Consider the following 10715-nt stretch of genomic DNA (forward strand, 5'->3'; position numbering starts at 1 on the left):
AATAGAAATAGTAATAGTGATATTACTATTAGTAAATAGTAATAGTAATAGTCATAGAAATAATAAATAGTAATAGAAAAATAGTAATAAATAGTTAAATTGTAATATGTAAATTATGCCAGTAAATTATGAAATAAGTCCAGGACCAGCCTATCGGCTCAGGGTGTCTGACCCTCCAAGGGAGGAGTTGTAAAGTTTGACAGCCACAGGCAGGAATGACTTCCTATGACGCTCTGTGTTGCATCTCGGTGGAATGAGTCTCTGGCTGAATGTACTCCTGTGCCCACCCAGTACATTATGTAGTGGATGGGAGACATTGACCAAGATGGCATGCAACTTAGACAGCATCCTCTTTTCAGACACCACTGTCAGAGAGTCCAGTTCCATCCCCACAACATCACTGGCCTTACGAATGAGTTTGTTGATTCTGTTGGTGTCTGATATAGGAAGATATAGGAACCTTGGTCCAAATAGCGACAAGACAGCTGAATTTCAAAACAGAGGGTGAAAGTAACTGTACTTGAGATTTAAACAAGTAATTGGCCCAAACGCTACTTTAACTGTTCACATCATTCACATCCTCAAAAAATGCTGCAGCAATACAGCGTTAAGTTTCTGGTTAAGTATTACCGCAGTAGACCTAAATGCTTTTGAATATGAGTTGGTTAAGCTCTCTCTTGTTGAAGATGGTAATTTTTTTGGACTTTATCGATCTGCTTAAACCTGTTCACTTAAAGACACTGTCCAGAAGAAGGCAATGGCAAACCACCTCTATAGAAAAATTTGCCAAGAACAATCATGGTCATGGAATCCTGTTTGCCGATGTCATACGACACAGCACATAACGATGATGATGAATCTGCCAGAGCCATAATATCCTCTGCAGTGTTCATAACATGATGTTTCTAAGCTACAAGTGTTAAAACAACAAACTGAAACAATCAGTTGCATTAAGAAAACCAGAACAAGGAGCTGTGAAGTGAAATGGACCCATTGGCCAATCATCAGTGAACATTCCAAATTCTATGGTTGCAATTTGTTCCAAAGTGTGTTTTATACAGTTTGACCACTGGAGGGAGTGATAGACCATTAAGCAACTATCAGTGAACATTTGTTGCAAAATGTTCCAAAGATTTTCACCACTGAAGGAAGGGAAATGGACTGACTATTGACCGTCAGTGAACGTCCCAAATTCTATTGTTGCAAATTGTTCCAAAGTGTGTTTTGTACAGTTTGACTACTGAAGGGTCAATGGACCATTGAGCAACCATTAGCAAACATTCCAAATTCTGTTGTTGCAAAATGTTGCCAAACATATTTTCTACACCTTGACCACTCCAACCACATGCCCTTTGTACCTAGCAGTTGGGAGCTGCAGCATCTTTGTGATAAGAAATCCCAGGAGATACAAGTGATATGACCTGTTCAATTACTGCACGTCAAGATTGTGTACAATGATTATTGCTGCTTTTCTTAAAGAAAGGTATTTCTGTGTTTAGGCAGCATTCTCCAAGCGATGGCTCTACTGATATGTGCTGAAATGTATCAGATACAACGACTGCAGCAGATGTGTGAGGCGTACATTGTAACGCAGTTACAGAGCATGCCCAGCAGAGAACTTGTATCAATGAACCTCAGTATCGTCAACTTGTTCAACAAGGCAAAGGTATGTTCACATAAGCAAGTGTTTTTACCATTTACTATAGTAATATATTTATGAAACATACAGTGTAGTTTTCTGCTGCTGTCGCCCACTCACTTCGATGTGTTGTGCATTCTGAGATGCTCTTCTGCGCAGCCTTGTTGTAATGTGTGGTTATGACTTACTGTCGCCTGCCTGTCGGTCAGCTTGAACCAGTCAGGCCATTCTCCTCTGACCTCTCTCATTAACAAGGCATTTTCTCTCACACAACTGCCACTCACTGGATGTTTCTATTTGCTTTTTTGCTGTGAACTCCAGAGGTGTGAACTCCCAGGGGATCAGCAGTTTCTGAGATACTCTAACCACCCCGCAGGGCACCAACAATCATTCCATGGTCAAAGTCACTTACATCACATTTCTTCCCCATTCTGATGTTTGGTCTGAACAACACTGAACCTCCTGACCATGTCCGCATGCTTTTCTGCATTGAGGTGCTGCCACATGATTGGCTGGTTAGATATTTGCATTAATGAGCAGGTGTACAGGTGTACCTAATAAAGTGGCCACTGAGTGTAAGTATTGAAGCAAGCCATAGATAGACTGCAGGTGCTGGCAACCTGAAGAAACACACAAAATTCTGGAGGAGCTCAGAGGGTGAGGCAGCACCTATGAAGGGAAATGGACAGTGGATGTTTTGGGTGGAGACCCTTCTTCAGGAGTGGATAGAAAGAGGAGAGAATAATAATAATATGCATCGTTAGTCTCATGAGACCATGGATTTGTGCCTTGGAAGGTTTCCAGGGCGCAGGCCTGGGCAAGGTTGTGTGGAAGACCGGCAGTTGCCCATGCTGCAAGTCTCCCCTCTCCACGCCACAGATGTTGTCCAAGGGAAGGGCATTAGGACCCATACAGCTTGGCGCTGGTGTCGTCGCAGAGCGATGTGTGGTTAAGTGCCTTGCTCAAGGACACAACACATTCCCTCGGCTGAGGCTCGAACTAGCGGCCTTCAGGTCACTAGACGGCTTAACCACTTGGCCACACACCAACAGAAGGAGGAGAGATAGCCAATATCAAAGGGTGGAGGGAAGGGGTGAGGCAACAGCAGGTGGGTGAGAGGTGGATCCAGGTGAGGAGGGTGATAGGCAGGGGAGGGAGGGGGAAAACTGGGAATGATGTGAGAAGCCGGGGCTGATAGGCAGAAGTGACAAAGGGTTGCTAGGAGAGGACAGTGGAGCATGGAAGAATGGCGACTAGAACTGAACGCAATATTCCAAGTGTGGTCTAACCAGGGTTTTATAGAGCTGCAGCATTACCTCGTGATGAAAATGAATTGTTTATTTTATTCTTAATCTGATATTAAGTTGAACTTTAATATCAAATTTTATCCCTAGATTTCTGATTGAGTTTGCTATGGACTTTTACCCATTTTTTTTTTTGATGTACGTTAAGGAAGGGCTTCTGTGTTTACAATTCACAGCCCAGACACCATAACTTGATTATTGTGCCTGTTTCATGATTTCAATGGAAACTATTCTTTTTTTGTGCATGCATTTTAATCTGAAATATTTATTTTCAGTTCCACAACGCAACCAGATTGTCTAACTGGTTACTGCATTTCATTGCCAGCAACTACCTCATCTTCAGTCAGAAGCTGGAGTTTCAGGAGCTTTCTGGTAAGTGTGGCATCTACACGAACAGTGGAATGTAGGCACAAGGCAAACAGACAGGTTTACATTGCTGTAAAGAGCGATCTTTCCCGTGAGGTAAATCTGCTTTCCCTTGACACGGTGTCGCTACACGTACTGGAATTTCACTAGAGATATTAGTGACGGCTCTGTTCTGCACATTGTGAGCACTCAGGTATAGAGCTGGCATATTCTGATGCAGACCACACAATGCACCAGTATTCATGGACTCCTGAGAGATGCAGCCCATTTCACTCAGTGTCGGAATTCTACCCTACTGCAAGTCAGCAAATTATTGTTGCCACTCATACTAATTATATTTAGAGCATAGTACAGGCCCTTTATCCCACAATTTTGTGTCAACCTTTTAACCCCTTTTAAGATCAAGCTAGCCCTTCCCTCCCACATAGCCCTCCAGTTTTTCTTTCATCCATGTGCTTATCAAAGAGTCCCTTAAGTATCTCTCAATGTATCTGCCTCCACCAACTCCTGTGGTAGTGCCTTCCACGCACCCACCAGTCTCTGTGTAAAAGAGAAATTACCTCTGACATCCTCCCTATACTTTCCTCCAATCGCCTTAAATAAAGTACTTCAAGTTTCTTTCGAGCGCTGTTGTATCACTTGTATCGCCTATTTAACCATTGTATAAACAGAATCACAGCAACACACACAAAATGCTGGAGGAACTCAGCAGGCCAGGCAGCACCTGGGAAAAGCGGACACTCAGGCCGAAACCCCTTCGGCAGGGCTCTACTGTTGTCAACAGAATCAGCTGCCTTTTTACTGACACTCTGTGCTGACCGCAACCACTTACTTTTAGCGTTAATAAAATAGATCGTACAACATGGAACACAGAACATAGAACACTACAGTGCAGTACAGAGCCTTCAGCCCACAATGTTGTGCTGGCCTTTTAACCTACTCTAAAGTCAATCTAACCCTCTGCTCTCTCATGCATTTGGATTTTCTCATGAGCCCTCCATTTTTGATTTATTCCTCATTAAAGTGGGTTTTAATCTACCATTGGGTGCTAGGATAGAGATACGTCACTACCACAGGAGGTATAAGACACTCCTTCTCTTCACTAGCCTGCAGGGAGTCTACCTGCTTAGACTTCCCCCCCCGCCGCCCCGATCAGGGTCATGTGACGCCACGGGGGCAGGTGGTGGGCGATCGTATGAGCAGCCAGTGCACATCACAAGTCCCAGTTATGCGACCACTGACTCCAGACAGAAAATCTCTGAAGAGTATTGACAATGGCTGGGGGGTCACCCGTCTTGTAAAGACACTGCCCAGAAGAAGGCAATGGCAAACCACTTCTGTAGAAAAAAATTGCCGGGAACAATCATGGTCATGGAACCGTGATCACCTTCGTCATACGACACAGCACATAACGATGATGATGAATCTGCCATAGCCATAATATCCTCTGCAGTGCTCACAGCATGACGTTTCTAAGCTTGAAGTGTTAAAATAACAAATCGAAACGATCAGTTGCATTAAGGAAACGGAAGCCCGGCATCAATACACTGCCCCATATCAAAGTTATTTATCGTGCCCTTTCACTGCTGAGATAACGTATAACTGGTGCTGGTAATAAAAACTAGAACCTCATTGTGTAGAAATGTTTCTAACGATTAGCAGCAGCGGACTAATCAATAAAAATGAGCAAGGTCAGGAGTGATAGTGAGATAGTGAGGCTGTAGTCTGCTTCAGCTGCAGTGATGCCTGGCTTCGTGTCTTTCATAAAATTTCCATTCTGAATGCTGCTTGCTTACTTTAATTGTTTGCACAATTTGTGTTTTTCTCTCTCTCTCTGCATTTTGGTCATTTGACGTTCTTTTTAATGGGCTCTTTTGAGGTTTCTTTGTTAATAGAATCTATTTAAATCTTACATCCATCCCACAATGTGAGGGCGTAAAAATATTTGCGTAATGACTCTGTTGCAGTGTACAGACATGTGAATTCAAAAGTTTAATGGCTTGTAGAAAGAAGCTATGCTGTAGCCTGTTGATCCTGACTTTAATGCTGTGGTAGCGTTTGCCAGACGGAAGCAGCTGAAACAGTTTGTGGCTGCCTGTAAGGTTGTATGATGGATTCATACTTCGGTAATAAACGTATTTTGAACTTTGATAGTGCATGGTGCAAAAAATCTAGAACAGAGGTTTAAAAAGAAGGTATTTTACTAGCAGCTTTTTCCGATCTCTAACAGTGTGGATAACTAAGGAGATGAAAGGAGATATGGTTCTATTTTCATTCTGGAAGTCTGCCAAACAATTACCCTGGGATCAGAGAATTCCACATCATATTCTTGTAACAATACAGAAGGATGAGGCAACTGGAGAGGCCTTTACACTATTTTTTCCAAGGCTTCTGGTCTTGCAATAGGAGAACTAGAGTTTTGCCAACTCCTATTCAAGCAGTTTCATGAACAGTTTGAAACAATGGGCTATTCTGAAATTTAGGTGGATCTTTGTCAGGTGGCTAGACCGCACCAAAGCACAAAGTTCAAAGTAAATTTATTATTGAAGTATGTTTATGTCATTGTTTATGTCATTTTCTTGTGGGCATTCACAGTAAGATACAAAGGAGCTCAAGAAGATCGATAAGATCAAGGATGGACAAGAGCTACATACAAAGACAAACAAACAACCAATGTGCAAAAGGCAAACTGCAAATACAAAAAAGAGACAAATAATGAGTAATATTGAGAATGAGTTGTAAAGTCCTTGAAAGTGCGTCTATAGTAGGAGCCAGCTCAGTGTTGAGGTGAGTGAGGTGGTTCGGGAGCCCTATGGTTTAGGGCTGATAACTGTTCCTGATCCTGTGGTTTTGGACCAAAGTCTCCTCTAGCTTCTTCCCGATGGCAGCAGCGAGAAGAGAGCCTGGCCTGGATGGTGGGACTCTTTAATGATGGATATCCCCTATATCGGTGAGAACCTTCATCGAGTACCTCCGCACAGAGCACCACAAGTGGGACTTCCTGGTGGCCAAACATTTTAATTACGATTCCTGTTCTGACATTTTAGTCCATAGCCTCCTCTTGTGCCAAGATAAGGCCACTGTCGGGGTGGAGGAGCAACACCTTGTATTCCATCTGGCTCCTCCATTCTGATGGTATGAATATCAATTTCTTCTTACGGTGAACAACATTTCTCGACACACACACTCCTTTCCTCTATTCCACATTCTGACCTTTTACTTCTTCTCACCTGCCTACCCCTGGGTCTCCTCCTCCTCCTTCTCTTATGGTCCACTCTCCTTTCCGATCAAGATTTCTTCCTCTCCAGCCGGTTACTTTTCTGATACTCCTGGCTTCACCCATCACCTTCGAGTTTGTCCTCCTTCCGCTCCCCTCACCTTCTTGGTCTGACTTCTTCCACGCCCCCCCCACCCCCGTCCTTTTCAGTCCCGAAGGAGGGACTCAGCCCAAAATGTTGACTCTTTACTCATTTCCATAGACGCTGCCTGACCTCCAGCACTTTGTGTAGGCTGCTCGATGACAGGCATTGCTTTCTTGTGTTAGCACTCCTTGTAGATGTGCTCAGTGGTGGGGATATGTCCACCTCTCTTTGTAGACTTTTCCATTCATGGGCATTTTCTGTTCAGCTGATGCATTACTAATTGCCTGAAGTAATATTCATAAATCGAGCTTGGATTCGGAATGCTTGGCGCTGTCTGGGGGTTGGCCACTTGGTGGAAGTTAGAAATTTAGGGCCGAGCCAGGCCAGGGGTGGGTTTTGGCAGCGAACATGGTTGTGTACGTGATTAAGTCCAAGTGTTTATATGACCGAGTGTTTATTAGTCCTTAAGATCAGAACAAAAAGCTTTCACACTTCTCATTTATGGATCATTTGTTTTTGATCTTGAAAGTGAAACAAACGATACAACATAGTGTTCAGAAGGTTTAGAAGTAGTGCTATATTGCTTCCAGATTCAAGTTTGTTTATCCTGTGTACATCAAAAACTACAGTGAAATGTGCCGTTTGCTTTAACAACCAACACACCCGAAGGGGTGCTGGGGGCAGCCCGCAAGTGACAGCACACATTCCGGCGTCAACATAGCGTGTCCACAATGCTTGGCAAAGCAATACAGTACACAAGCAGCAGCAGAACAAGCCCCGTTCCTCCCTCCCACGCACTCCCATACGCAGACCTCTAACCCCAGGCCAGGCTGTCAGACTCCGATTCAGAATTGCAATCCTTCAGCTACCCCAACGGGCTCTCTTTCTATTGTAAACCCATCAATTTCATATTGAATCCATGCAAGAGGAATTTAGCTCATCCATCTTCTTTGGCATCCATTATTTTCCTCCTTTTAAGTATGTCTCCAGTTCTAAAGGTTCGAAGTACATTTATTATCAAAGTGTGTATACAGTATACAATGCAAACACGAAGAATTCTGCAGATGCTGGAGATTCAAGCAACACACATCAAAGTTGCTGGTGAATGCAGCAGGCCAGGCAGCATCTCCAGGAAGAGGTACAGTCGACGTTTCGGGCCGAGACCCTTCGTCAGGACTAACTGAAAGAAGAGCTAGTAAGAGATTTGAAAGCGGGAGGGGGAGGGGGAGATCCAAAATGATAGGAGAAGACAGCAGGGGAAGGGATGGAGCCAAGAGCTGGACAGTTGATTGGCAAAAGGGATATCAGAGGATCATGGGACAGGAGGCCTAGGGAGAAAGAAAAGGGGGAGGGGGGAAAACCCAGAGGGTGGGCAAGGGGTATAGTGAGAGGGACAGAGGGAGAAAAAGGAGAGAGAAAGAATGTGTGTATATAAATAAATAACGGATGGGGTATGAGGGGGAGGTGGGGCATTAGCGGAAGTTAGAGAAGTCAATGTTCATGCCATCAGGTTGGAGGCTACCCAGACGGAATATAAGGTGTTGTTCCTCCAACCTGAGTGTGGCTTCATCTTTACAGTAGAGGAGGCCGTGGATAGACATGTCAGAATGGGAATGGGATGTGGAATTAAAATGTGTGGCCACTGGGAGATCCTGCTTTCTGTGGCGGACAGAGCGTAGGTGTTCAGCGAAACAATCTCCCAGTCTGCGTCGGGTCTCGCCAATATATAGAAGGCCACATCGGGAGCACCGGACGCAGTATATCACCCCAGCCGATTCACAGGTGAAGTGTCGCCTCACCTGGAAGGACTGTCTGGGGCCCTGAATGGTGGTAAGGGAGGAAGTGTAGGGGCATGTGTAGCAGTTGTTCCACTTACAAGGATAAGTGCCAGGAGGGAGATCAGTGGGGAGGGATGTGGGGGGGATGAATGGACAAGGGAGTCGCGTAGGGAGCGATCCCTGCTGAAAGCAGTGGCGGGGGGGGGAGAAAGATGTACTTAGTGGTTGGATCCCGTTGGAGGTGGCGGAAGTTACGGAGAATAATATGTTGGACCTGGAGGCTGGTGGGGTAGTAGGTGAGGACCAGGGGAACCCTATTTCTAGTGGGGTGGTGGGAGGATGGAGTGAGAGCAGATGTGCGTGAAATGGGGGAGATGCGTTTGAGAGCAGAGTTGATGGTGGAGGAAGGGAAGCCCCTTTCTTTAAAAAAGGACATCGCCCTTGTCCTGGAATGAAAAGCCTCATCCTGAGAGCAGATGCGGCGGAGACGGAGGAATTGCGAGAATGGGTTGGCATTTTTGCAAGAGACAAGGTGAGAAGAGGAATAGTCCAGATAGCTGTGAGAGTCAGTAGGCTTATAGTAGACATCAGTGGGTAAGCTGTCTCCAGAGATAGAGACAGAATGATCTAGAAAGGGGAGGGAGGTGTCGGAAATGAACCAGGTAAACTTGAGGGCAGGCTGAAAGTTGGAGGCCAAGTTAATAAAGTCAACGAGCTCAGCATGCGTGCAGGAAGCAGCGCCAATGCAGTCGTCAAAGTAGCAAAGGAAAAGTAGGGGACAGATACCAGTATAGGTACAGAACATAGATTGTTCCACAAAGCCAACAAAAAGGCAGGCATAGCTAGGACCCATACGGGTGCCCATAGCTACACCTTTAGTTTGGAGGAAGTGGGAGGAGCCAAAGGAGAAATTATTAAGAGTAAGGACTAATTCCGCTAGACGGAGCAGACTGGTGGTAGAGGGGAACTGATTAGGTCTGGAATCCAAAAAGAAGCGGAAAGCTTTGAGACCTTCCTGATGGGGGATGGAAGTATATAGGGACTGGACATCCATGGTGAAAATAAAGCGGTGGGGGCCAGGGAACTTAAAATCATTGAAAAGTTTAAGAGTGTGAGAAATGTCACGAACATAGGTAGGAAGGGATTGAACAAGGGGGGATAAAACCGTGTCAAGGTATGCAGAAACAAGTTCGGTGGGGCAGGAGCAAGCTGAGACAATGGGTCTGCCAGGACAGGCAGGTTTGTGGATCTTGGGTGGGAGGTAGAAGCGGGAAGTGCGAAGTGTGAAGTAGTAGTTTTTCATGAACTATCTGCAGGACGTCACTGTTAGTCGCATTGGTTGCTGGCACCATCTTGGACTTTGTGGTTTGCTTCTAAGAACTACAATTGATTATGTCTCCACTGCCCTATCCAGGAACCATTCTGGATTCTAACCACTCATTGGTAAAATGTTTCTTCTCAAATCTCTTTTGGTTCTTTGGCCAGCCTCTTATTCAAGAACTTCATTTATTTGGCCCTTCCACCAAGTTTTTCTCTATCTTCTACAGATAGCCATAAAATACTGAAAACCATTGAAGTAGTTGAAAGAAGGACATCAATTCCGCCCCCCAGAATGAAAGGAAACAAAAACTCGCAAACCTCAACCCCTCCCTCGCACAGAAACAGATCACATTGCCCAAGAACATCAAACCCCAAACCCACCAATCAGCAACAAGAATGGGCTAGAATATGGGAAAAAAATATAGAACTAAAAGAGGCCAATATGAACTACAGTCCAATCCACAAATCCCAGAAATGCAATAACATCTGAGAGTTATTAGGCTCCTGTTTTAAACTAAAAATCTAAGGAGAACAACCTTGAGCTTCCCCTGTCTACCAACACAACTAAAGGTCCTCAGCTCTGGATCTCCTTTGTAGCCTTTCTAAAGGATAAATGTGGTGGAACATGGTTTGTGTAACAATGTTACAGCACCAGCAGCTCAGGTTCAATTCCTTTGGTGTCTGTGAGGAATTTGTACGTACACCCTGTGAGCTCATGGACTTCTTTTGGGAGGGGAGGGGGTCTGGTTTCCTCCCACATTCCAAAGACGACTGAGTTGTAGGTTAATGGGTTGCACAGGTGTAGTTGGGCAGCGCAGACTCATTGGGCTGGGTCAGTTACTGTACTGCATCTCTCCAAATAAAAAATAGTAGAAGTCTACCTAAAACATGGTGAGCATAGTTCTCTACCTGTGTCTGAATCAGCTTTTTTTTTCATCATTTTAAA

The 10715-nt window shown here is 44.7% G+C and overlaps 1 protein-coding gene across 3 annotated transcripts in view; it reads left to right on the forward strand.

Annotated features, from left to right (window-relative positions):
- rhobtb3 (Rho related BTB domain containing 3) overlaps positions 1 to 10715 on the forward strand; it is an 88252-nt gene that overhangs the window by 76651 nt on the left and 886 nt on the right. For 2 of the 3 annotated variants that reach the window (XM_063068575.1, XM_063068576.1), the window contains 2 exons: positions 1500 to 1666; positions 3219 to 4695. In XM_063068575.1, coding sequence (XP_062924645.1) covers positions 1500 to 1666; positions 3219 to 3350 — 299 coding nt within the window. In that variant the 3' untranslated portion in view covers positions 3351 to 4695. Of the gene's footprint in view, positions 1 to 1499; positions 1667 to 3218; positions 4696 to 10715 lie in introns of those variants that run through there. The other variant, XM_063068578.1, reaches the window with a different exon arrangement.

Source organism: Mobula hypostoma, chromosome 16, assembly GCF_963921235.1.
Source record: "Mobula hypostoma chromosome 16, sMobHyp1.1, whole genome shotgun sequence".
NCBI classification, from domain to species: domain Eukaryota; kingdom Metazoa; phylum Chordata; class Chondrichthyes; order Myliobatiformes; family Myliobatidae; genus Mobula; species Mobula hypostoma.